The following is a 27,201-nucleotide window of genomic DNA, read 5'->3' on the forward strand; positions in this document are numbered from 1 at the left end:
TCTCCGGGGTCCTTTGCACCACCCTCTGCAGCTCTGGTCTGTCTGACATCTTACATCTCAGAGCTGTGGAGACCCCAGTCTTAGTGCTGTGGTTGACTTGGCGTGTGGCAAGGAGCAGTTGTTTAGTTTTGTGGGTGTCAGTCCCCCCTTGGTAAGTAAGGGGGCTGGGCAGCCTGAGTCAGCAAGGTGGTGGGACAGGGAGCTGGCAGTCGTCATGGGGGGCTCTCCTGGGTCAGCATGTCAGCCCTGGCGGGACCCCCAGGCAGGCTCCGAGACCATGAGGACAGGTCCCCTCCACAGCAGAAGTCTCGTGGGCATGCCAGACACCACTGCTGGGGTGGGTAGCGAGACGTGACTAACCCTGAGTAAACATTCAGTGTGTTTATAGGACAATTCTTTAAACAGTACTTTCTGGGTACTCGAGTTAAGATTGTCTTTTCACATCAGATATCGGAAAGGGTGAGCTAAGGTGATCTCGGGAACTCAGCCTCTGAAACCAGCCCCTCAGATTAGTGACCAAGCTCAGAAGCAGGCTGAGGGCCGCCCTGAAGGGCCCGCTCCCGGCCCTCAGCTGACCCGGGGCCCCCGCTCTGGTTCCCCGAAGTCAGTGACAGCTAATGGAAGTCACGTGTGAAGTAATCTCGCGCTGCCCTCCTCGCCGAGCTGTGACTCAGGCATTTCTGACCAAGCCTGGAGCCGTGGTTGCGCTGAGAGCCAGCCACTGGGTAGGAGCAGTGATTGCAAAAGGGCACAATGAGATTGAAGAGCCAGCCCGGCCTTGGTGACAAGAGGCAGAAGTGCACTGCGGGAGTGTCTGGGCCTCTGTGGACTCATCTGTACATACCTGCCAGGTTTCAGTGGTGGAAGGACCAGTCGAGCACCTTTCAAGGGGACTAAATAGGTTGGTGTGGTGGGGGTTCCCAAGAACACCATCTGGGAACTAAGCCAATTGGTGTGTGTGGGGGGGGGTTCCCCCAAGACCACCGTCTGGCTCAGTGATGCAGCAGGACTCACAGAAGTTGGCAAAGCTGCTTTACTCCCAGTCATAGTTGATTACGGCTGAGGGAGACAGCCTGAAAGCAGCAGAGGGAGACGCGAAAGGACAGTCCAGCAGGAGCGGGCAGAAGCTTCCAGGTGTGCTCTGCCTGCGGGCGGGCTGTCCTCCGGGGGAGTCACACCATGTTCTCCACCAGCAGCCACGTGCGGCCACGTGTCTTAGGTGCTGCCAGCCGGCGAGGCCCCCTCTAGCTGTGGCGTCCAGGGTTCCCTACTGAGAATCAGTCTTGAAGGCCCGGGGCACCCCCATGTCTGAGCTCACCTCTTGAGTCTCCAGAGCCCCAGAGGTCCCAGCAGTACGATGTGACTCAGAGCCCCAGGTGTTCCCCTACGCTGCAGCATTAGCATAAACCATCTGGGTGACCCAAGGTCTCGGGTATGCAGAGACATTCTTATTAGGCGGCACATCCCAAGGGCTCAGAGGTTATTTCCATGGAGCTGTCCAAGGGCCAGTCCCTGAAGACCTGTGGAGCGTGCTGGTTCGGGGCATCCCGGGCCTGCCGGGGAAAGGGAAGCTGCGCCCCGCTGTGTCCTTGTGGGGCTGAAGCAGGCTGGTGTGGGGAACCCGTGGCTCCTCCTCAGGGCACTGGAGGCCCGGTCCTGGTTCCAGCCTGTGCCCAGGTGCACCTGGGGCTGAGCAGGCACCACGCCGGCCGCATGCTCGCTCGGTTCTGGTCCCGGGGCTCTGCCTGTTGCTGCATCCCTTGGGGTGTGCAGCCCAGACCGAAGCCTTCAGGGGGCTCCCCAGCAGGCCCCAGGCGGCCCCTGCTGACTTCTGTCGTTCTTTGTCTGGACAGATTCCTGATGAACATGGCAGACTCCAACATGGATGCCGGCACCACCACGTCTGAGATGGTGGCTGAAGAAGTGTCCCTTTTCAGCACGACGGACGTGATCCTGTTTTCTCTCATCGTGGGTGTCATGACATACTGGTTCCTCTTCAGGAAGAAAAAAGAAGAAGTCCCCGAGTTCACCAAGATTCAGACCACGTAAGTGACAACACTCAGGGTCCCCCCCGGAGCACGTCTCTGCTGTCCTCCCGGCAGTGCTCAGGCAGGAGCAAGCCAGCTGAGAGGGGCAGGGCCCCTCGTAGCGTCTTGGGTTTTGCCTGATTGGTGGGCTCTGCTTCTGGTCTAGCTTCATAAGTGCTTCTGTTTGTGCTGCCCCTCACGTCGGTCAAGGTCCTTTGATGCCTGTCTCGTATTCAGGCGTCGCAGGAACCAGTCAGAGCAGAAGTCGCCGTACGCCGACAGGCAGCATGATGCTCTGGCATGCAGGGGCCTCAGCACAAGGCTCCCAGTTAATGCCTCACTCCAGGCCCTGACCGTGCCTTTCGTAAATGCACGGGCTCACCGAGGCACCCTCCTCAGGGCCAGGGCACAAGGTAACGGGTCCTTTTGGGATTCCCTCGAATCCTTTTCATTGTCGACAAGGAGAGAGTTGCAGTTTGACGCTGCCTTAACATATCCTATTCACCTAACAGCTGCTCATTTCTCTTTTTATTTTATTTTAAAAATTTATTTATTTTAATTGGAGGATATTTCCTTTCTCTTTTTAAATGAAGAGAGGAGCCTGGAGCTTAGAGATTGGTTGCGGTCAAGGGTTGGTGACAAAGTAAGAGAAAAGCTATTTTTTCCTCCTCTACTGTCAGTGCTCAGACTGAACGCTCCTTTGAGCAAGCAGTTCTCCATCTCTCTGGACCCCAGCTGGGTGTGACACTGTCTCCTGAAGTTAGCATCAGCTCCCCCAGGTTACAGGTTCAGCCCCAGAGGCCCGCGCCCTGCCCCCCTCAGACAATGATCAACAAGTCCGGGTGCCAGCAACTACCTGGGTCAGAGGTTCCCATAACCCTCTGCTTGGGTTTGATTAATTCGCTAGAGGGGTACACAGAACTCAGGAAAACACCTTTCTTACTAGATCACCTGCTTAGTGTGATTTAGTAAGAATAAAAGAAATAGCCAGATGGAAGAGAGGCATAGGGCAAGGTGTGGGGAAGGGGCCCAGGGCTCCCCTGCCTCTCTGGGCTGCCACCTGCCCAATCCCTCTGTGTCGTCAGCAGCTCCAGGACTGTCCAAACCCCATCCTTTTGGGTTTTTGTAGAGGTTTCATTGTGTGTGCATATTGATTTAATCATTGACTGTTGGGCATTAATGTAGCCTCCAGGCCCGCTCCCCTCCCCGGAGGTCACTAACCCTAAATGCAGTGACCCCGCCCTCACAGGGCTCTTGTGGGTGACGTCTGTAACATCAACTAGCTCTAGTCCTGCCACTCGGCAGCTGCTTAGGTGTTTGTGTCCCAAAGTGTTTCGTACCGAGCACTACGCTGGACGCCGCAGGTATGCAAGAATGGCCTTTATGTTAAAGAAGCTAACAAGTCATGACTTGGAAAGGTACTTTAAAAAATTGTTTCTGAAACACTTTCAGCTCAACAGAGTGGGTGGCCTCATCGCTCATGATGGAGGGAGAGGTGAGCAGGCGGGAGACACAGGCTCTGGGGTCTCTACTGAGGCATCCTCTCTTGGAGAGGTCAGAAAGGTGTGCTGCAGGAAAGGGGCCACATTCCAAGACTTCAGGGGCTTTGCCAGCAGAAGGCCAGAGCGGGGCGGGGAGGCTGGCAGGCGAGGGGAGGCTGGCAGGCGAGCGGAGGCCAGCCTGTACCCCTGGAACTGGACAGGTACATTCGTGGTGTGGCAAAGTGTTCTTGGTGAAAAGGTATGGCACTCAAGAGGACCAGTGCCCAGGTCCCAGTTTAAAGGGGCCCTGCGTCTGCTCATCTGTAAGATGCAGGCATGTCCCAACCCCTACCCCTGAGGGAGGCTGTGCCATGAGAGAGCCTGGAGCCACCATTCTTGTGTTACCAGGGTCCCTGGGGTCACTAGATGGACTTGAAACAGAAGTCCTAGACTTTACAGATTCACAGATTCAAATGGTTTCTCTTTGCCAGAGTGCTGAAACTCTATTTCCCTCTTTATAATCCTAAAATTTTCACCCTCCATATTTCAGTCCCCTTCTCGTCCCTCATGGTATCACGCTGAATATCTTGTGGCCAGGGTCCTGCGTTGTACACTGTAAGAGAAGCTGTCGTCGAGCAGTGGTTAGGGTCTGGGCCCTGATGTTGGTTACGAAGGTTTGAGTCCTGACCCCACCCCACCCTGTATTAGTCTTGTGACATTTGCCCTCACTTAATCTTTTGAAGTTTGTGTCTTTAATTATAAATCAGAGATAACAGTAGAACTGACCTCATAGGGCTGTAAAAATTAACCGACATGCTCCGTCATAGAGCTCTTTACCCAGCTCCTGGTGCTTGAAGAGCCCTCATCATTAATACCATCTCCAGTCTTACAGGAACCTTCCAGAACACCATCATTACCCTGTTTGGCAGAGAAGGAAGCTGAGGTGTTAGTGACTGAGTGTGCCTGAGGTCACCTAACTTACAAGCAGAGCTGGTTTTTCTTTTGAACCCAGATCTACAGACTGCACAGCCCCGTTTTCCCCGCTTTGCCAGGCTGCCTTCTGTCTCTTAAGATGTGGGTAATATCCCAGTGTAAAGGTGAGAGAGCTGAGACTCAGAGAGGCCGCTTTGCTGATGTGCCTGGGCCACGCAGCTGGCCCTGTGCAAATCCCTCCATGCTGCCCCTGCTCTCTCGTGCTTCCGGTGAGCGCAGGCGGCTCCAGCCACAGCTCGGCCTCCCTCACCGCCAGGCCCGTGGAGAGCCAGCGGTGTGGGGACTGTCTGTAGCCCACAGCTGGATCCAGAGTCCTCACTGATTCCCAGTGGCTTCCAGTTGGTCTTTTAAGGCCTTTTCAGGCCTTCACCACCTGGGATAGTGAGTCCAGACCTTTGAGCATGGATATTTTTTAAAAACCAGGCCAGTGGGAGCGGCTGTGTCTGACAGCAAGCACAGGATGCACGTCCGCAGCCCCCTGACCCCGGACTTCGGGGTGCACGCGATCCCCAAGGAGCCCCCATGTCGGCAGGTGAATCTCCCAGGCGTGCTGGCCTCGGGGGGGCCCTCATCACAAGGCTGGATTGGGCTTCAGAACCTCAGGTGCCCAGGGAGGGCTTCAAAGAAAGGTCAGTTCTAGAAGGCCTCCATGGTATTTTTCATAAGCTGTTTATTGAAATGCATAACATGCAGACATAAAAGTACACAGATCTTAAGCACATGGTCTGATCATTTTTCACAAAAGGGACATAATCATGTAAGAAACTCCCCCCACCAGTCTCACCACCCCCAGGTCGCCCACTCTCCTGACTTCTCGTGACAAGTGTCTGTGTCTCGGGATGTGTAGCGTTTGGCCATTTTTCCTGAGGTTTCTCCACATCATGTATAGTGATAGTTCTTTCGTTATCATTACATGGCGTTCAGTTGTGGGATAAACCATGACTTATTCACTCCCGTCACCAAGGCCCTTTAGATTGCTTCAAGCCTCAGGCATTGTTACCAGCGGCTCTGCAGGGAACACCTGTACAAGTGGACATGGTTCCCGTGTGGACGTCGCTCTGCTGGGTGTGTGGTGGACGTGGAGTTGGGGTCAGAGGGAAGGCTCACATGTGCCTCTGTTAGATACGGCCAGTTTCCCAGCCTGCAAGTACCAGCTCCCAGCCCTGCCCCCAGCATGCAGGGGTTCAGTTGCTGCCCATCCTCACCAACACTTACTTTTATCAGTTAAAAAATTTTAGCCTTTCTAGGGAGTTCCCGGGTGGTCCAGTTTTTAGGACCTGTTGCTTTCACTATCAGTGCCTGGGTTTGATCCCTGGTCAGCGAACTAAGGGGTTTCTGGCGTGGATTGTGAAGTATCTGCCTGCAATGCAGGAGACCCAAGTTTGATCCCTGGGTCAGGAAGGTCCCCTGGAGAAGGAAATGGCAACCCACTGCAGTATCCTTGCCTGGAGAATCCCGTGGACAGAGGAGCCTGGTGGGCTACAGTCCACGGGGTCGCAAAGAGTCGGACACAACTGAGCCACTAAACCACCACCAGCACTACAGTGAACTAAGACCCCACAAGCTGCATATATGGGCAAAAAACAATTTTTTAATGAAAAAAAAAAAACAGAATAAAATTTTAGCCATTCTAATGGGCGTGTGGTGGTACCTGTTTTAATCACATTTCAGTGATTTTTCATGTTTACTGGCCACTGAGGTATCTTTTGTGAAGGTCATTCAAGACTTTGGCCATTTTTTTCTTGCCAGGTTATTAACCTTCTTCATTTGTCACAGTTCTTCATGTATTCTAGATCCGAGTCCTTCGTTAGATATCTACATATCTTCAGGATCTTTTTGTAACTTGCCTTTAACTCTCTGAACAGTATCTGTCTTTTTGTGACCAGAAGTTCTTAAACGGGTCCAATCGTGAACTTTTGGTTGGCCTTCACATTTATGGCTAATGCTCTGGTGTCCAGTTGAAGAAGCCTTATCTTGTGGTCATGGAGCTTATCTTTTGTATTTTCTTCTGAAAGCTTCACTCTTGTAGTTTTTATCTTAGATCTGCCATCCAGCTAAAATTGATTGGTATCAGCCAATTGTCAGGGCCCTTTGAGATTGATTTTTTCCTTTACGGATATCCATGTATTCAGTTCAGCACCATTTGTTACAATAGAAAAGGTCATTCTTTTCTCACTGCACTAAAGTGTCATCACTGTGGATGTGATTCGGGGGGCCAGAGAGATGGGGGTTGACTTCTAGACTCCTTGTTCCATTGGTCTGTTTTCTGTCCTCTCCCCAGTACCACACTGTTCTGTTTTCTGTGATTTTATAGTAACTGTTGACTTGGTATCTGGTAGTCCAAGTCCTCCAGCTTTGTTCTTTTAAGATTCTGTTGGCTTTTGGGGGCCCTTGGCATTTCCAAGTAACTTTTTTTTTTTAACTTGGCCAAAGCTCAGCTTGTGGGATCTTAGTTCCCCAATCGGGGATCAGACCCAGACCCCAGCAATGAAAGCACAGAGTCCCAACCACTGGACTTGCAGGGACTCGACTCCATGTAACTTTCAGAGTCAGTTTGTCAATGTCTGCTGCTGCTGCTGCTGCTGCTAAATCACTTTAGTCATGTCCGACTCTGTGTGACCCCATAGACGGTAGCCCACCAGGCTCCCCCGTCCCTGGGATTCTCCAGGCAAGACCACTGGAGTGGGTTGCCATTTCCTTCTCCAATGCATGAAAGTGAAAAGTGAAAGTGAAGTCGCTCAGTCGTGTCCAACTCTTAGCAACCCCGTGGACTGCAGCACACCAGGTTCCTCCGTCCATGGGATTTTCCAGGCAAGAGTACTAACAAATGAAAAAAAAAAAACCTGCTGGGATTGGATGGAATCTCTCAATTAATTGGCATCTTCCAGTATTGAGCCTTGAGCCTTCTAATCCGGAAACATGGTTTTATCCCCTTGGGGAGGTGTTTCGAACAGTTTACGATAGCAATTAAAGACTTGTAATAGAGAGCAGTTACAAGCAGCGCATCCTCATAGTAATAATTCCGCTTTCATCTCCACTCCCTCTCACTCCTCCCCCTTCGCTCAGCTTGTACCTCTGGGCAGAGCTCGTGGGGCCAGGGCAACTCCCAGTGTGGGGGACCCCAGAGTGGGGTCTGGAGCTCAGGGCCCCTCTGTGCCCACATGCACTTTGCTTGCACGTATAATACAGCCCCTTCCTATTGGGTGGGAATTTGTTTCTTTCCTCCTTCCATGGTGCAGAGATAGTGTCCTGTTCCCATCCTGTCCTTTGTCTGGGTCTCCAGCCCAGCCCCCGGCCTGTCAGAGTGAAGATACTCAGAGAAAGGCCGTTGACTTAGTAAATGCTAAAATCTGCACGTGTGTCTGCCTCTCGAGCAAACTGGCTCACAGGCTGGGTGTGGCTTACGTTACTTTTTTTTTTTTTTAATTTACAACATTGAAAGCCCTAGCAGTTTCACTTAAAACTCACTTCTATATAACCTTTTTTGAAAAAGGGGAAAAAAAAAAAAAGCATCCCAGAGGACCCGGCCACGCTGTGAGCCCACCGTGACCGCGGCCAGCAGGGGCTGGGGCTGAGCAGGGCCGCCCGTGTCGAGGGGGTCCGAACGGCAGCCTGCGCCCCCAGCCAGCCCCGGCCGTGCTCCCCCTCGGCTCTGCTCACAGCCTTGGGAAGCCCTCACCCCTGCAGCCTGCTCCTCTTGTGGGGCCTAAGAGTGCTTTCAGGAGAAACAAAGCTGCTTCTTACAGAACGTTGCAAGCAAACACCGAAGCATGGGGGGCACCCAGGCCCCCGCCACCATTTCAGCTCGCCACTCCGGGCCATTCCCCACTCTTGCCAGATTACCTTAAAGCTGGCGTATGATTTCATCATTAGTCCTGTAACTCATATGAATGATGAATAAAGAAATCACATGCTTTCATAGGAAACTGGAAATATCTCCTGTGAAACTATACGGAAACCTGCACTAGCAGAATATTCCAGTTCTCTCACATTCGAGGACTTCCCCTTTCTAAACCTAACACACCGCCTCCCTCCCACCCCTTCAAGTCCACAATATGTGTCAGTATCAGTGGATACTCGGCCGGCATTGTTCATAGTTCCTTGAGTGACCAAGCCATTTTTTTTAAACCTTTTTTTTTTAAAGATTCAGGATCTAAAGCCATACATCACAATTGATTACTCAATCTTCTCAACCTCTCTTTTGGAGGGGTCAGGTCTACATGCAGTAAAAGTCTCCTTTTTTTTTTAATTTTTTTAAATATATTTCATTTATTTTATTTGGTTGCATTGAGTCTTAGTTACAGCATGTGGGATCTAGTTCCCTGACCAGGGATCGAACCCAGGCCCCCTCATTGGGAGCACAGAGTCTTAGCCACTGGACCACCCGGGAAACCCCCCAAATTCTCCTTTTTTAAAAAATTATTTTGAATTGGAGGATAATTGCTTTGCAATATCATGCTGGTTTCTGCCATGCACATTCCCCTTTTTGAAGTGCACAGTTTGATGAGTCCTGACAGGTGTGTGCAGTTGCGTAACCAGCGCTACGGTCAAGATAACCAAGGACATTCCGCACCCCAGAAGGCACCCCCCACAGGCCCCTTCACAGTTGGCACTCCCCAGCCCCCACCCCTGGCAACTGCTGGTCTTACTTCTGTCCCGCACTTTCGCCTTTTCTGGCAAGTCATGCTCACTGGGGCTGTGGCCTCTCGTGCCTGGCTGCTTCCCCATCACACAGTGACAGATCTCTTTCGGTCCGAAGGCTTCATTCCACCCCTGTGACTCCCTCACAGCATTTTTTGTTGAAGAAACCAGATCATTTGTTTCCCCAAGTTTCCCACGGTCTAGATTTTACCGACTGCATCCCACTGGGGGTTGCTTCTGAAAAGCCACAAAGAAGCTCATTTTCCTCCATGACCTTTGTTTGACGGCTCGCTCTCAGCAGAAAGGCCAGGAAGACCAGGAGTCGAGGCCACCAGCACCATCTCTGACCATTCTCTGTCTCCCGAGTGCTGTCCTGGTGCTGGCTCTTTGCACACCCAGCTCAGGGCCACCTTTCCTAGACAGGGGTCCTTGGCTCTGACAGTGGAAACGCAAACGGATTTTACAAAGAGCAAAGCATGAGGAAAGGCCATGGAGGGTGGACCGTGCCCGAAACCGCCTGCATCTGTGGTGGACACGGCGAGGACGTGGGCTCAGGACATTCACGCTGCCCCTGTACTCGGAGCTGAGGGTTTTCTGCTGCCACCTGACCACGAGGGACCGCTCCTGTCCCTTGATGGGACTGGGGAGGTTTTGCCATTCTAACCAGTGCCCCAAAGCTCAGACGTGGCCTGTCTGGGAAGCGATGCAGGGCCAAGTGTCAGTGGCCCTTCTGACCTCACTTGGCATCCTCTGGGCTCTCGGTGCCAGTGGCTTCATCTCTGGGGGCCAGGGGCCAGGGCGTAGGGACACGGGGCATCCTCAGGGCCTCATGTGCAGGTGGGACGCACGAGGGTGGTACAGTGGACAAGGCTCAGACAGCCAAGGTGCCACTGGCGGGTGTCAGGAGGGAGGCACCCCCCAGGCTGAGTCTGGAGGCTGAGTAGGAAGCTGGGAGAGGGCCGCGTGTACTGACGCCGGGACCAGGAGAACAGGGCCTGCTCTGGGGAAGGTGTATCCTGACAGGGCCTGGGTGTAAGTCACCAAGGGAGTCGGGGGTCGTGAAGGGAGCCAAGATAGGAGAGCTGAGGCTGGGGAGGGACCCGCAGGGCCTTGGGGTTTTTGTCTGACCCTCGTGGGGAGCCGAGGGGAGGGCTGGTGCCAGGGCAGCCCCGAGAGCTACGGTTTGCGTCTGGGCCCCACACAGATTGGAGGACGGTCATCAGGAGGTGTCCTGCTGACCAGGGCCCATGGTGTCCACCAGGGGAACATCACTCCCCCTGAGGCTCAGAGTACCCTCAGTGACAGGGAGGAATCCCTGGGAAGGGGGACCGCCGTGTCCTGTGTCCTGACCAACGGGGTGACCAGGGAGATGCAGCCTTGCTCTGCTGGGGGCGGGTGGGGAGCAGACCCTCAGCCTGCCCTGCTGGGGAGTGGGAGGGTGCCTCTGGGCTTTCCTGGAGCTGAAGTTACTGCTTCAGCCCCAAGCTTCACTCCCCTCCAAAGTCAAATGGGGCAGAATCCTTTCCACCTTCCCGGTGGGGGTGGGCGGGGCAATTACCTGAAGTAGAAAAGGAAGTGAACAGGAGCACTCTGTACGCAGGGGTCCCCCCCTTTCTTGTCTCTGACCCCTGGCCTCCCACACTGCTGCATGCTCCCACCTGCCTCACCGCTTTCTGCCCACGGCAGTTCCCACTCTGGGCCCGGGTGGTGGAGAAAGCTGCTGTTTCTCAAGCTCCAGGGAGCCACTTTGTTTTCACCCCAGGCAGCTTTTCCCAACCACTAGCCACGAGGTTTCCGCCACGAGGCTCTGGTGGGTCTGCCCCCTTCTACCACCCGCTCTACCACCATCGATGTCACCCAGCTCTCGGCCCTTTTCCCCGCCTGCCGCCCTGGGGCCTGGAGAACTTGTCGCCACCCACAAGGCTCTGAAGGGAGCCACTCAAAAGCAGCTGTCCCACGTGTTGCCGGGAGCAAGGGAAAGTCTCAGAAGAAGTCAGTTCCGCTTTGCTGAAAATTAAATTTTACAAAGCCTTCTGAGCATGGCCTGGGACTGGAAAGAGAATGAATCACGCCAGCCCTTGTGGTTTGTCTCGGTCCAAGTGACTCAGTGTTCTTGTCCACCCTCCTTCGGGCCGATACAGTCCCCCCCACCACCCCCGCTGTAGTTGACCTCAGAAACCAGAGGCACTTCTGCTCCCAGTTTGGGGGAGGGGAACCTAATTGGAACCGTTTGTACTCTGGAGCCGTGTGGTCTCAGCTCTGCGCCTGGGCCAGCCGCGGCCTCTCCTGATGGCTGTTTACTTGGGTGCCTTCAAAGGGGGGCTCCCCACATGGAACCATCTCAGCCCACCCTGCTGGGCGTTCCCCGCACTGCAGTGAGGGGCCAAGATGTGTTAGTTTCATGGACCGTCTACCCCAGGAGACTGAAGCCAGTGTAGTAGGCTCTGTCCCCCGCAGTTCTTTTGTAGGGAGGGAGATGGGAGCCAGATCTAATTTAACGGGATTCCAGGGAGGCCGGCAGCAGGCTCCTTTATAGGGATGCAGCCCTGCCATAGCAACCTGCCCCACCGCTTCCCAGGGTCCAGAGGAGCTTTGTTCAGCCTGCACGACTTCATTTTTTTTTTTTTTCCTTAAAGTGGAAAAGGGGGAGGCTGTGGGGAGAAAGGGCTCTGCTATAAACAGTTACCAAGGAGACTCCAGGCGGGGCTGGGGAGGTTGCCTCCTTCCCTCGGTCCATACAGGAGGAGGAGGGGTGTGTGCCAGACGCAGGGGCTCATGGGAGGCTCCAGCCGGGAGTCCCGGTTCCTCCCCACTGGGCCGCCAGATGCGGCTGCTCTCCCAGGCACCGGGGTCAGAGGCAGGCAGGGGCTCTGCGGGGCTCCGGAGAGAACAGAGCGTCCAGGAGGATGTGCGGCGTCCGTGGGCCGGGCTGCCCACCTCCAGCGCAGGTAGAGAATGGACGGAGCCCGACCTGCTAGCTGCTGGCCCCCTGCACGCATCCAGGGGCGCAGCATTCTGCCTGGCCCCCGCGGTCCAGAGCAGCTGGGCATGAGAAGCCATGGGGTGCACCTACTCAGCTCATCAGGACGAGCCCATCCCGAGGTCAGTTCCAGACAGCATCCAGGGAGATGGTGTGGATGCCCGCAGGCACCCCCACTGGGGTGTGGAGGGAACTTGCTCCTGGGCAGGGACGTCTGGAGGCACAAGGAGGGCACGGCCTAAAGAGCAGCCCCTGGGGGCTCGCCAGGGCACGGCCACCCTGGCCCCCGAGGTCCTGGTTTGCAGGCTGCATGTCTCTGCTTCCTGAAGAAAGGGGTTTAGACCAGAAACCAGGAGGGCCGCAGTCACCCTACCCATCCCTCACCCTGGGAAAGATTGGGTTCCGAGTGCGAATCCCAGTGCACAGCGGTCAGGAGCGGGGAAGCCAGGCAAGGGCACCCAGGGGTGGCCCTGCTCAGGGCCTGGCAGCCGGGTATCAGCAGTGGGAGCGTGAGGAGCCTGCCCCGTGTCGGGCAGTGACTGGAGGCACGGACAGAGTCTCCCCCTCCTCCTCGGGTTTCCTGTCCCGCTCGTGGCTCTGTGGGTGTGATCTTTCCCCAGGGGCTGAAGCTAAGGACAGTGCTGGCCTTCAGAAGTGCACGCCTTTCTCAGGAGCACCCTGTTCCTGGGGGTGGGGGGCCTTAGCACCTTGTGCCTGCCCTCTGACACCCCCAACCAGACCTGCGTAGAGGGCCCCCTTTCCCCTTCCTGCCAGCCTGGAACACCCTCTCCATGCAGCTGCATAGGGAGCCCCCCCTCCCTGGCCCTCCTCCCCAGAGCTCATCCCCGCCGGCTGCCTGGGCCTCATCCAGGAGCCCCTCAGCTGCCGCGGCTTTCCCTTGCAGGAGCCATTTCCTCCCTGAGACCAGAGCCCAGCTCTTCCTCGAGGCTTTTCCTGTCTCTCTGGGCACAGTGCCTGCTCCTTCTGGAGCCTGTGGCCTGCGGATGCCCCATCAATTTGGTCTTCTCACACCTCACCCTGCTGAAATCACAGAGCCACCCAAATACTTTCCCCTTCCCTCTTTATCCCTAAAAGTTAGACGAGTTCCCAGTGCGGAGCACCCCACTGGGGCGGCTGCAAAGGTGGAGATGCAGGGTTTTCAATCAAGGAGTCCGAGGCCTTGAGAGGCCTGACTTATCCAGTCGGGGGCCTATTTAGTAGAAGAAGCAGGCTTTGACCCTGAACCTCTCTGCTCCTGAGGTGTGGCCCCTCCTCTTCCTCTTTGATTTTCCGAGCCTGGTGACAGGCCCTGGGAAGGTAGGGGCCACCTTGTGTAGTCTCATGCCTGCCCCCCCTTGGCTGGCCCACATCACCTGGAGGTGGAGGACAGGCAGCCGGGTGCTCAGTGGGTGGTGGGTGTGCCCTAGTCCCTGTCTTCAGTGAGGACTCAAGTCCACTTGGCTGAAGCTTGTATGGAAGCCTCTGTCCTTTGAGAGAGGAGAGCTTTTCCACTGATGTCAGACCCTCAGGTGGGTCGGGGAGCCTCCAAAGGCCTCTGAGGCCACCTCAGCCAACCTCCTGCTGGGCGAGGACTCAGGACCGACCATCCCAGAAGCTGATAAGGCTTCATGTGCCAAGTGCAATCGTGCGCATGCTGATTGCAAAGAGATACACAGGCAGCTCCCCCCAGTTGTGACACCCAGCCCTCAGGTTGAGCAAGAACACACTGAAGGGTTTGGACAGAGGCGTGAAGACGCATTGAAGGTGGTAACAGACAGCCTCATGTCAGTGGCAGGCAAGGTGCTCAGGAGCTTAGGCCTCGTGTTTTCGGGATAAGCAGGAGTCTGTGGGAAAAGGGTTAAAGGAAGGCGCTCTAGGCCAAGGCGGCAGTGGGTCCGAGGGCAGGGAGGAACTAGGAGATGCCCAGCTGGTCATTGTGGCTGATCATTTAGACAGTGGAGGAGGATGGATTCTGAATTGAAGGGCCCTATTTCTTTCTTTAGAATGGCTTCTCTGGTGTGGGTCTCTCCCAGGGTATGTCTTCAGCCATCCTGATGTCCAGACACAAGGCGGTAGAGTTGACAGGATCCTAGGGACCATCACGGAGGGGTGGCCTCGGGAGGGGGCTGGCAGGCAAGGCCAGGGCAGATCCTGAAGGGACTTGTGTACCTCTGGCCTGTGGATCATGGGAGCCATGGAAGGTTTTAGAGTGCAGCAGTAGCGTGGTCAGAATCTTATGTGGGAGACTCCTGGTTGCCTTGAGAGGTGGAAATTGGAGGTGAGACAAAGCCATGGGGACCATGGGCTGGTAGGGGCCCAGGGAGTGAACTTGACCTTTCATTCTCATGCTCTCCTGTACCCAGTGGGTCAGCCCTGGTCCTGTGAGGTGTTAGATTTGGGTCTACCAGGTCCGGGAGCCTGGGTCCTCCCTCTTCCAGCCTGGCACTGGACTGGAGGCGGCTAATGGCGTGGGCACCATGGTGTCTCCCGTGCCCATCAGACACTTTTATTTTTCAGGACCTCCTCTGTCAAAGACAGAAGCTTCGTGGAGAAGATGAAGAAGACGGTGAGTTCTCTTTCTGTCTGTGCTCGGCCCTGGTGGGCAGGTGGAGATGGCCAGCAGAAGGCCAGCTTCGCTTGACGGGAAGAGAGAGGGCGGGTGGGAACGGACTCCGCTCCCACGCGTGTACATTCCAGTCTAACCAGAGCCTTGAGGCTGCTCTGCCGTTGCCGGGACAGTTTACTCTGTTTGTTGAATGTTTACTTCTTGAACAAACCAAACTCTAGGAACAGACCCTCCCTCTGTCTCAGATGCCGCCTGGCTCCTTCCTCCCAGACCAGGCTGTGTCCACAAGCAGATGTCCACCTCACATGGCTGTGGTCCTAGCGCAGCTACAGTTCTTGCTCTTTGTTTTTGTTTATTTAAGTATCAAATTTTATGACATGGTACTTCATTCATGTGGTTAAATCCAAAACACAAACTATTGAGGTGGAAAACTTCTCTCCTGTCCCTGTCACCCGTCACCGTTCTGAGAACTTCTTTCTGTGCGTGTAATGAAAACAAACAAACTTTTATTTTTACTTTTTAAACACAAAAAGTGGCATATTACATACACTGCTATAGACCTTTTTTTTTCTCTCACTTAATGTCTTGGAGATTACCTCACAGCAATTCAGAGATACCTCCCTCATCCTTTATTATAATTGCATAATGATTCCACTCGTGGCCACAAGTACTATAATTTGCTTCGACGCTGCCTTGTTGATGGGTGTTTGGAATATTGCTCATCTTTAGCTCTTCCTTCGTGACTTCCCTTGTGCTTCCCCTGTGGCTCAGCTGGTGAAGAATCCACCCGCAATGCAGGAGACTTGGTTCAATCCCTGGGTTGGGAAGATCCCCTGGAGAAGGGAAAGGCTACCCTCTCCAGTATTCGGGCCTGGAGAATTCCATGGACGGTATAGTCCATAGGGTCACCAAGAGTTGGACACGACAGAATGACTTTCGTTTAGCTCTTACAGAGAGAGCCACTGTGACCATGTAGATCAGTTTGCATATTTGCAAATACGGTCCCGGATGCGGAATTGTTGAATCAGAAGGTACACGTGTTTGTGATAGAAGCTGCCAAATTGCACCCCACCCCCCAGGGTTCACACCAGGGCAGTCACTAGCAGGTGTGAGAAGGTCTGTTCCCCCACAGCTTTGCCAACAGAGTCCACTACCAGAGTTTGGGGTTTTGCCCATTTTCTAGGTTAAAAAAAAAGATTTATCTCTGCAGTTCTAATTTGCATTTTTTCTATGAATTAAAGCAAATTCTCATGGGATGGCTTTTATTTTTTCTTTTTTAATAGATTCTTTGTTCAGCTCTTTTGCCCACTTTTCTGTTGGGATTGATCTTTCTCAAGAAATTCCTTAAAATTATTAGGGAAGTTAACCCCTTGTCTGTGATATGACTTAAAAATATTTTTCCCAGTTGATAGTTTGTGTGTCACTCAGCTTACTGTGTGTTTGTTTTAAAAATTCCATAGTCCGTTTTACTTTTCTATGACTACTGGACTTTGAGTCATCATGTGAAAGGCTTCCCCACTCTAAAGAGATATAACAATTCTTCCATGTTTTCTCTTGTATCTTTATGATTTCTGTTTTCCATATTTAAAATTCAATCTGTTGGGAGTTTATCCTGGTGTAAGATGTAAGGTTTGGGTCCAACACGTTTTTACTCAGCTGTCTAAATTCCATGTAATGAAGTCCATCTTTTCCCCACTAGTTTGGTCATAAATGTAATTTTCATTGGTATTTGAGTCTATTTCTACATTTTCCTATTCTGATACTTTGATCCAGCTGTCTGTATATAAACAATATCATACTGTTATAACTTGTTTTAATATCTGTAGCACTAAGCACTTCCTCCCTCTCCCCATCACTCTTATTTTTCACTTTCCTAGCTTTTACTTCATGTATATTCACTTATTTTGGATAACAGTTTTATTGGGATTTAATTCATACCCCATACAGTTCTCCAATTTAAAGCTTACACACCAGTGGTTTTTTAGTGTATTCTCAGTTGCACAAACCATCACCACAGTCAATTTCAGAACATTTTCATCTTACCCAAAAGAAACACTTTACTATCAGGAGTCACTCCAGTTTCCCCAGCCTGAGCCCTGAGCCACGTTCATCTGCTGTCTCTGTGGAGCTGCCTGTGCTGGGCCTTCCACGTGAGTGGAGCACGCAGTACCTGGCCCTTGGTGGCCCCTCCCACTGAGCTTCGTGTCTTCAGGGTTCGCCTGTGCTGTAGCAAGTGCCAGCACTTCTTTCCTTTCTGCTGCCAAATGAGGTTGCAGCAATGGGTTCATACTTACTTTGCTACAAGATTTTTAGGATCATGTTGTTGATGAAAAAAAAGAGCTGTTGCAGTTTTTATTAGGATCGCATTATTTCCGTATCGTGGGTGGAGGCCCAGCATCCTGCTGTCGAATCTCTGTGAGCAGCAGAGGTCTTTCCGTTCAGCGGGGCCCTCCGCCACTGAGTAGTTGTTGTTGCTCTTCAGTCGCTAGGTCCTACCTGACTCGTCTGCGACCCCCTGGACTGTAGCCCACCAGGCTGTCTGTCCATGGGGTTTCCCAGGCAAATACTGGAGTGGGTAGACATTCCCTTCTCCAGGGGACCTTCCCAACCCAGGGATCACAGCTGAGCCTCCTGCAGCTTCTGCGTTGGCAGGCGGATTCTTCGCCACTGAGCCGCCTGGGAAGCCCCTTGTCACTCGGTGGCTTCTTACGTGTTTCTTGTTTGGCTTATTTCTAGGTTCTTTATATATTTTGATGCTACCGTAACTACTGTTTTATATCAGGTTTACCTTCCTTTCCTTGGTATCATAAGCATCATTTTAAAATACATTTTTAAATGATTTGGAAATGATTTGTAAGAAAATTCAGGAAATGAAAAAGGTATGGGAGCACTTCACAGCAGTTGTAACCCCTGCGTTTTATTGTTGTCACCTGCACCTGTCAGTCAGGGCTCGATGCCAGACCAGAGACCCTCCAGGCAGTTTGGCCGCTGGAAGGCCTGCTGCTGAGGTCTGCAGAAAGGGACCGACCGGAAGGTGGCCTGTGCCTCGCTTCCACCTTCCGCATCTTGCAGAGCGCATCCCATTGGCTGGACCAGTTTGCTGCCTCCCTGACTGCAGGGCGTCTGGGGGATGGAGTTGGGGCTTTTCCAGAGCTGCTGCGGAGGGTGCCGTGGGAGGGGGGCGGAGTCAGAGCCTGTGGGCCAGTCTAGATGGGGTACCTCCCTCCACTGTCTAGGTTTTTATAAAGCATGTGTGATTACTTTTGCAAACATCCAGGAAAACTCACCCATATTTTCCCACTTAGAGACTCTTGGTATATTTCATGCTGTTCTTTTTCCTTTCTGCATGAATGTGTATAGACTGTGCACACACATGTCGGGTGGATATGTAACAAAATTGGATTAAGCTATACATAGTCTTTGGTCACTATAAGTGTATTTTTTCTTGTTTTTTACTGAACTTTATTTCTGCTGTTTTCAAGTGTTATGTAAAGATCTGTCCACAGATCTTTGAGCAGCTGTGTGTATTGGATTACCTTGGTGGCTTCAGCTGGAGCCGGCTGGGTGGCCTCTGACCCCACCCGCCGCAGTGGCTGTGGTAGTGAGATGCTGGCCCAAGGTGACTTAGAAAGGACCTGAAGGAGGAAAGAAAGAGGATATCCTTAGGGACCTGCCTGCCCCTGTGGTCACCTTGAGTCTCCGGTGAAGCCTGTGGCTCTTGGCCCCTCACTGACCCCCGTATGTCCGGCCATCCCTAGGGCAGGAACATCATCGTGTTCTACGGCTCCCAGACGGGGACTGCTGAGGAGTTTGCCAACCGCCTGTCCAAGGACGCCCACCGCTATGGGATGCGGGGCATGGCAGCTGACCCCGAGGAGTATGACCTGGTGAGTGCCCGCCACGCCCCGGCCCCTTCCTCCCGCGCAGTGCGGTCCAGGGTGTTAAGGCAGGCGTATCTGGATCGTGGAGACACGAGGGCAGAGTTAGGCAAAGGGACAGTCGGGATTGGGCACCTCTTGTCATTTGTCCCAGCAGCCAGGCGGCCTCCGGACATAAAGAACCCCTGGCCCAGGTGTGTGCATGTGCGCTGCCTGCCCGGCTCTCCACGCTGCAGGCTCTTTGAGCGCTGGGCAGGTGCCCACAGAAGGGACCCGGGCACCTCGTGCATTGGGTGTGGCTTAAAAGATGACAGGGTCTCAGTAGGTCAGGAGAGGAACTGTCTCTTGTGTTTCCTCAACCCCCCTCTCCTGGACTGCAGTGTCGGGGGAGCCGGACTCAGGAGCCGGGGGGGCGGGTTCTGGACTCTAACCCTGCTCCCCCGACTGCCTGGGGGACCTGGCCCAGCCCCTCACTGAGGGGCCTCGTCTACAGGGAGAGGTGAGGGTATTGGACGAGCCATCTCTAGGAACCGTGCAGCTCAGCTTTGCATGGAGGCTGTAAACTCATGTGTCTGGGCTTGGGGAGGGCCCAGGAGAGCCCGGGGATTGAGGGGAAAGCCCCCATTTGGGGCTATAGGATCCCCCCTCCCCCGTCTCCTCCTTCAGCTGTCCTCGGCACGTGGCTCCTTTGGGCCCACACAGCGCTGTCTGCAGGACTTAGTCCCCACCTCCTGGCCCCAGCCACACCCAGCCTGTCTCTGAGGCCGTGGGGGCCAACTCACCCTGCTCACGCTCCTCCCAGCACTGGCTCCTTCCCCGGTTGTAGCTCTCCAGACTGCAGGAAACATCCAGCAGTCTGCTCACTGGGATGGCCATGCCGTTGGCCCCAGGGGACACGGTGGGCAGAGAAAGGGGAGTGGTCCTTAGGCCCCAGGAGAGGCGGGGCTGACAAAGCAGCTAGTCCTGGGAAGACGCCCCAGGGAGCGCCTTCCTGCTTCTCCCCACAGGGTCATTGCCAGTCATCACGTGGGCTCCAATGTGATGAATGAACTTCCCCTGAGAAGCCCTGTCTTCCGAGTGCCAGCTGCTTCCCACCTGTGCCCCTCCTTCACCTTAACCAAACCAGCCCCCGCCTACTCCACACACATGCCCCCTTCAGTCTTGGGGATGGCACCACTATCCCTCTGTCTTAGGACCTGGGTTTCGAGTTGACAGACAGTTGGTTAGGAATCACATGAACTCAGGCCCCCCGGGACTCCGTACGGTGCTGAGGTGCCCCAGAGGTGGCAACATGTTCCACGTGCCCACTCCTGGCCCGGAACCCAGCTGCTGCTGTCCACACCCAGGCCCTCGCCGTGCTCTTCTGGGCCTGCTGTCTCTTCACTCTTGAGATGCACTCCGTTCATCTGAGCCCAGGACTCACCCGTCTGCATTTGGGAGCCAGCTTAGTCATGGTCACTTGGCCTGGCCCTGTCTTTGTTCCCCCAGGCCGACCTGAGCAGCCTACCAGAGATTGAGAAAGCCTTGGCCATATTCTGCATGGCCACCTACGGCGAGGGGGACCCCACCGACAATGCCCAGGACTTCTACGACTGGCTCCAGGAGACGGACGTGGACCTCTCTGGGGTCAAGTACGCGGTGAGTCACCCGTGTGGGCTCGTGCGACCTCCAGAAGCTCGTGTCCAAGAGGACACCTCCAGTTCTCACCTCGATCTGCAGAGCCCAGGCCTGGCAGGGAGCTTGTAGGTGGGAATCCCGGGAAGGGCTCACGTGGTGACCCTCTCCCGCCCAGCCCGGCACTAAGAGCCCTTTTCCCGTGTCCCAGCCCCACCGTGCCCAGGGGCATTAGCTTCTAGAGACAAAAGGCAAGAAAGGAGGAGTGGGCTGACCAGGATTCGGCCGGGCAAGGGATCGGGTGGGGTGAACACCCTGCAGCTGCCAGGGTCCAGGCCAAGTGGTCATGGAGGAGCCTGAGCTGTGGGTCCATGAAACAAATCCGCTCCGGGGCCTCCCCGTATGAGGACCTGCTGACCCTGGCCCCTCATCCACACAGGTGTTTGCCCTTGGGAACAAGACATACGAGCATTTCAACGCCATGGGCAAGTACGTGGACAAGCGGCTGGAACAGCTCGGGGCCCAGCGAATCTTTGATCTGGGGCTGGGCGACGATGACGGGAAGTGAGTGCCCCCCCACCCCGAGCCCCACCCTCAACCCCACCCAGGCTGTCGAGTGTCAGGAGCCCCAGATTCAGGCTGGCCGGGGCTCAGGAGGGCAGGGCAGAGCCTTAGTGTCTGCGCACCCCTGTGACCTGCCTCACCACGGAGAGGGAAGGCCAGCCCCCATCACCAGGCCCGCCTTCTTTGCTTGTCCACACCCTCCCAGCTCACCCAGCTCAGACAGGGCTGCCCGTGGTTACTGCAGACCCTCTGGACGCTTCCTGATGCCCTGGGTTACATCACTGGGCGGGCTGGTGTGAAATGAACCCTCGAGCTTGAGGGGGAGCCAGGGGACAGAGGGTCTAAGCCTGGCCTGGCAGCCCCATCTGGCCCCGGGTTCATCCCCTCTGGTCCACAGCCTGGAGGAGGACTTCATCACATGGCGAGAGCAGTTCTGGCCAGCCGTGTGCGAGCACTTCGGGGTGGAAGCCACTGGAGAGGAGTCCAGGTGAGTGCATACAGCTGGGGCCGTGGGTGGGGCACCGGCCCGGTGGGCGCAGTGGGGCTGGGGGAGGCTCAGTCGGGGTGTGGAAGGGGACCCGCACGCAAGGGTCAGGGTGGGCTTCCCGGCCTCCTCGGGCCTACTAGCCCGGCTGCCTCACCTCTCCTGCCTGCCCCACACTCACACATCTCCTTCCTCGTGGGTCATGCCTGGCCCCGCATCCCTCAGGCGTGCCCCATGGTCTCACAGCCTCACTCCCTCCTGGGGACCCTCCCAGCCCTCAGCTTCACCCTGGGTCTCCCCCTTCCAGCATTCGCCAGTACGAACTCATGGTCCACACAGACATGGACATGGCCAAGGTGTACACGGGCGAGATGGGCCGCCTGAAGAGCTACGAGAACCAGAAACCGTGAGTCGAGAGCGTGGCTGGGGCCCAGGTGGCTGGCCATCCTGTATGTCTCCACAAGGCCTTTCCTGCCGGGCCCCATCCCATGGGCTTCCTCGTTCCCTCCATTGGGAAGGGGCCTGGCCAGGGCCACACACATGTCCATATCCGCCCCAGAGGAGGGCACAAGGCCCGGAGCAGAGAGAGGGGAGGCTGCTCTGAGCCCAGGGCCCTGGGGACCCCTCCCCTCTCGGTGGTCCTTTGGTCCAGAGCGTGGCCTCGGGGAGACTGGCACCTGCTCAGTTTGTACTTCATTTGCCTGTTAAATATCCAGTGGGGTGGTGACCACCACTTCCTGGACCAGGACGTAGCGAGTTCAGGTCTGGGTCTAGGCTGAACTTTGGCCAGAGGGCTCATTTCCTTCAAATCTGCCTCCATATTTGGACTTTTTTGTCCTAAGTGCTCCTCTCTGGGGCCCCTCACTTGCACCTGGGCCCCACCCAGACACCTTGAGCCGCCCAGGAAGGTCCTCCTTGACCCTCCAGCAGCCCCACTCTAGGCAGCCACTGCGGTTGCGGCCGACAGCACATTTCAGTGACTTCCCGGTGGGAAAGCCTGTCCTGTGCAGCCCTGGCTAGTCACTCAGGACCCAGGCCCTTCCTCTGTCTTACGGAACCACCTTCTTGGGCCAGGCCCTCCTGTGCTCTGCCCACCAGTGGGTACCAGGTGCGGAGGGTCCCCCAGGTTTCAGACCAGCCTCAGTTTCTGTGTCTGCAGACAGGGACGCTGATAACCCGGCTCTGCCCCCTTGCGGGTGCCGGGAGCACCACTCTGGCGGGGGCGGGAAAGCCCTTTACCTCACTGGAGAGGTTTTCTCATGACCCAGGAGGCCAGCTTTGAGGTTCCCCGTGTTCTGTGTGGACGGGAGGGTCCTTGTGGGTGTGGAGATTCAGACCAGAGGCCTAGCCAGTCATTGCACTGCTCGCCCCACCCAGCCCCTTCGACGCCAAGAACCCATTCCTGGCTGTTGTCACCACCAACCGGAAGCTGAACCAGGGAACCGAGCGGCACCTCATGCACCTGGAATTAGACATCTCGGACTCCAAAATCAGGTACCAGCTGCCACCACGCCCTTCCCCAAAGCTTTCACCCAGGCCTCCTGTTCCCACACAGAGCTGCCCTTCACCCTCCCCCTGAGCCTCGCATCACCCCCAGGTATGAGTCTGGGGACCATGTGGCTGTTTATCCGGCTAATGACTCTGCCCTGGTGAACCAGCTTGGCGAGATCCTGGGTGCCGACTTGGACATCATCATGTCCCTGAACAACCTTGATGGTGAGTCCTGGGTCCCAGGCCTCCCCCTACCTGGGCCTGAGGGCGCTGGTGGGAATGGGCCCCCTGGAAAGACCCAGAGGTTGAGTTTCTGCTTAGACCTAAAACCTGGTATCCTGGAAGCCCTCATACCCAAGACCCGAGGGGCAAGTTGCAGAGCAAACCGGGAGGCAGGGGGAGAAGGCAGCTGTAGGGTCTGGCAGGCTCCCTTTTGGGGCTCCCCATCCCCTTGCTGCCATACCCCCTTGAGGGAATGGGGGCCTGAAGACAGAGCCAGGCCCAGCTGTCCATGCAGCCCCATGTCCTGTGGGGAAGAGAGCCACAGCCAGCCACCGCAGGCCCCTCCAGCTCCAGGGTCTCCTCACCTGTGCACAGGGGTCCGAGGCAGCAATCCTGACAGCCTCTAGGTGCACTGAGGGTGCTCAGCCTGCACCCCCGGCCTGAGCCGCTGACTGTGACCCCGCCCCCCAGCGCCCCGCACCGTCCACCAACCTGGGGCCCACCTCGGCCTGGCCCTGTCCCACTCGCCCACCTGTGTCCTTGGTGACCCGAGCCTGGGCTGCTCCTCCTCACCTCTCAAGGCTCCAGAGTCGGCCTTGAGAGGACAGGAAAGGGGGCTGGTCTGCAGCGGAATTCCTCTTGCTGGCAGGGGACCTGCTGGCCCGTGGGCCGTGGACGGGTCTTCTCTCACTGGTGGGGGCGGGGGAGGCCTTGTGCCGTCTGAAGCAGCACCTCTCTGGCGGTGGGGGTGTTGTCAGGGCTCACTCTCTCCCAGGAGTGCCTGAGCTCCCGTGGTGAGGGCCCTTCTCTGCCAGGGGCTGCTCTGAGAGGGGGCTGCAGAGGCTCAGAACGCGAGGCAGAAGTGGGACTTCAGAAGGTGCGCCCACACCTGCCCTGTGGTGCGAGGCCTGAGCCCCCATTCCTGAGCCCACACAAGAGGATGCCTGGGTGCGGGGAACACCTGCTGCTTGATGTGGGCACTGGGTACACAATGGCGTTCAGTTCGCGAAAATCCATCAAGCTCTGCTCGTGTGACTTGTACACTGTATGTAGGTCGTGCTTCAGTAAGGAGTTCAACCCTTCCCCCAAAGCTAGGCCCTCAGCCCTCAAGGCTGAGCCGTCCTGGGCCAGGCCCTCTCCTCTCTGGGTGGCTTGGCAGCCTTGTGCTTCTCTGGGGCTCGTTGGTGCACAGGAGTCAACACCCCTGCGGTCATGCCTCTAGGAGGTGGAGTCACCCCTGGGTCCAGCCCTGCTCCGGCCTGGCCGTGGGAAGGTGTCAGGAAAGCCGGCCTGTTGACTGTGGCAGTGGAAGCCCCTCGGCAAGGGCTGGCAGAGCACCTGAGTGTACAAGATGCCACCCCAAAAGCTTGGCATGTGGGTGTGGCGTGCACCAGCCTCTGCTTGTGTCCAAGAATAAAACCTGAGCTGGAGGGGCCCTGTCATCACAGCCGAAGGCCCGGTATTGGCATCTCACCATCAGAGCCTGGAGCCCCCACGGTGGATCAGGTCCAGCCCGCAGGCAGGCAGGCCCCACCGGGGGGCTCCCCCTTGGCCGCCCTCTCTGAGCAGTGACCGTCCTGGATGGGGACAGTGACAGGCCGCCCCCAGCAGCGTCCTGCCTCTGATGAGACTGGCTGTCCAGCAGCCAGGCGCCTCAGGCCTTGCCCCAAACCCAAGGAAGACCCCAAGAGAGCTGGTCTTGGTTCCCGCCCACCGAGGCTTGGCCCACCCCTTCCCTGTGGCACCCCACCAGCCCTGGGGTGGCCCCTCACCCTGAACCCTGCTGCCCTCTCCTTGCAGAGGAGTCCAACAAGAAGCACCCCTTCCCCTGCCCCACCTCCTACCGCACGGCCCTCACCTACTACCTGGACATCACCAACCCGCCACGCACCAACGTGCTCTACGAGCTGGCGCAGTACGCCTCGGAGCCCACCGAGCACGAGCAGCTGCGCAAGATGGCCTCCTCGTCAGGCGAGGGCAAGGTAGGCCTGCCCCCGGCGCCTGAGCACCCAGAGTGCCAGCCCCCCAGCCCGGCCATCCCCCGAGCTGCCTGGGCCCCTGGTCCGCTTGCCGTCTTACCCACGTCTGTGTTCCCAGGAGCTATACCTGAGGTGGGTGCTGGAGGCTCGGCGGCACATCCTGGCCATCCTGCAGGACTACCCGTCCCTGCGGCCCCCCATCGACCACCTGTGCGAGCTGCTGCCTCGTCTCCAGGCCCGCTACTACTCCATCGCCTCATCCTCCAAGGTGGGGGCTCCGGGCCCGCCCCCGTAGAGAAGACAATGTTGGCTCCTCAGAGAGCCCCAGGTCCCTGGGCCGCAGCCCCAGCTCTGCCCCACATCCGCGGGCACTTTGCTCAAGACTCCCGGGCTGTGTATCCAGAAGGCTGGACCGTAAGATCGCACCCTGCCCTCCAGCCCTGGTGCCAAGAGCCAGTCAGGGTGGCCGCCAGGAAGGGGCCCTGAGCAGGGACCCCGTGACGGGGTGGGTGGCAGGAGGGAAGGACCCCGGGCACAGCCATGCTCACCCCTGCACACCCCCAGGTCCACCCCAACTCCGTGCACATCTGCGCCGTGGCCGTGGAGTACGAAACCAAGACGGGCCGCATCAACAAGGGCGTGGCCACCAGCTGGTTGCGGGCCAAGGAACCGGCCGGGGAGAACGGCGGCCGGGCCCTGGTGCCCATGTACGTGCGCAAGTCCCAGTTCCGCTTGCCCTTCAAGGCCACCACGCCCGTTATCATGGTGGGCCCTGGCACTGGGGTCGCCCCCTTCATAGGCTTCATCCAGGAGCGGGCGTGGCTGAGGCAGCAGGGTGAGTGTGTGGCCCGGGCGGGCTCCGGGCAGGGGGCTGGGCCTGGGTCCCTCACTCACCTGGCCACCCTCGCCCCAGGCAAGGAGGTGGGCGAGACGCTGCTCTACTACGGCTGCCGGCGCTCTGACGAGGACTACCTGTACCGCGAGGAGCTGGCCGGTTTCCACAAGGACGGCGCCCTCACCCAGCTCAACGTGGCCTTCTCTCGGGAGCAGCTGCAGAAGGTGAGGCCGGGGGCAGGCCCTGGGGTGGTGGGGTGTAGGGGGCGACCGGCCTCCCTCACAGGCACCCCCGCCCTCAGGTATACGTGCAGCACTTACTCAAGAAGGACAAGGAGCACCTGTGGAAACTCATCCACGAGGGGGGCGCCCACATCTACGTTTGCGGGTGAGTGGGGGGTGGGCGCCTGAGGGGGGCAGGAGGGGTGAGTGGGGTAGAGGAGGGGGTGAGTGGGGCGGATGGGGGGGTGAGGGGGCAGAGGAGGGGGTGGGGGCAGGAGGGGTGAGTGGGGCGGATGGGGGGTGAGGGGGCAGAGGAGGGGGTGGGGGGGCAGGAGGGGTGAGTGGGGCAGAGGAGGGGGTGAGTGGGGCAGATGGGGGGGTGAGGGGTCAGAGGAGGGGGTGACGGGGGCAGGTGAGTGAGGGGGGCAGGAGGGGGTGGGGGGCAGAGACATGGGGTGAGGGAGGCCGGGGGTGATGGGGGGCAGAAGAGGGGTGAGGGGGGCAGAGATGGGGGGTGAGAGGGGCAGGAGGGGAGGTGAGTGGGGCAGGAGGGGGTGAGGGGGGCAGAGGCGGGGGGTGAGTGGGGGGTGTGAGTGGGGCGGGGGGTGGGTGGAGCAGACGAGGGGTGGTGCGTGCAGCAGAGGCCGGGGTGGGGGGCTGGCCTGCCCGTGGAGGGCCCTCCCCCAGTGCCGCCTCCCTTCTGCGCACAGGGACGCTCGGAACATGGCGAGGGACGTGCAGAACACCTTCTACGACATCGTGGCCGAGCAGGGGGCCATGGAGCACGCCCAGGCCGTGGACTACGTCAAGAAGCTGATGACCAAGGGCCGCTACTCCCTGGACGTATGGAGCTAGGCCGCCCCACTGCTCCGCCGCTCATGCCCTACAGACTTTCCTCCCCATCATGTAATCTCGCGCCTCACTCCCTTCTGCTGGGTCTCCTGGGTGGCTCTGCCGGGTGTGGCCCCGGAGGCAGGCCCAGGACAGAGGCTGCTCCCAGCCCAAGCCGTGCCCTCCAGTCAGCCCAGGGGGCACGGCCGAGGGTCACAGGCTGAGGTGTGTGAGTGCCTCGGGACCCTCAGTGGCTGAACACAGGGGTCCGCCTCTCAGCTGATGAGGCCTGGCCCCTCCCTGTGATTTTCGATGAGTGTAAATAATTTTAAATAACCTCTGGCCCTTGGAATAAAGTTCTGTTTTCTGTATTTGCCCGGCAGTGCTTGCACAG

The 27,201-nt window shown here is 56.9% G+C and overlaps 1 protein-coding gene across 1 annotated transcript; it reads left to right on the top strand.

Moving 5' to 3' along the window:
- Positions 1–1,853: 1,853 nt before the first annotated feature.
- On the top strand, positions 1,854–27,178 carry POR (cytochrome p450 oxidoreductase; the record flags this gene model as incomplete). The annotated part of the gene is given in 15 exon segments (NM_001035390.1): positions 1,854–2,045; positions 14,640–14,688; positions 18,447–18,575; positions 20,055–20,204; positions 20,620–20,744; positions 21,142–21,231; positions 21,536–21,634; positions 22,606–22,722; positions 22,826–22,944; positions 24,742–24,923; positions 25,039–25,188; positions 25,485–25,755; positions 25,834–25,979; positions 26,057–26,142; positions 26,687–27,178. Coding segments are annotated over 15 exon segments (2,043 nt in total). The 3' UTR covers positions 26,832–27,178.
- Between the last annotated feature and the right edge of the window lie 23 nt (positions 27,179–27,201).

This window comes from Bos taurus, chromosome 25, assembly GCF_002263795.3.
Source record: "Bos taurus isolate L1 Dominette 01449 registration number 42190680 breed Hereford chromosome 25, ARS-UCD2.0, whole genome shotgun sequence".
Taxonomy (NCBI): Eukaryota; Metazoa; Chordata; class Mammalia; order Artiodactyla; family Bovidae; genus Bos; species Bos taurus.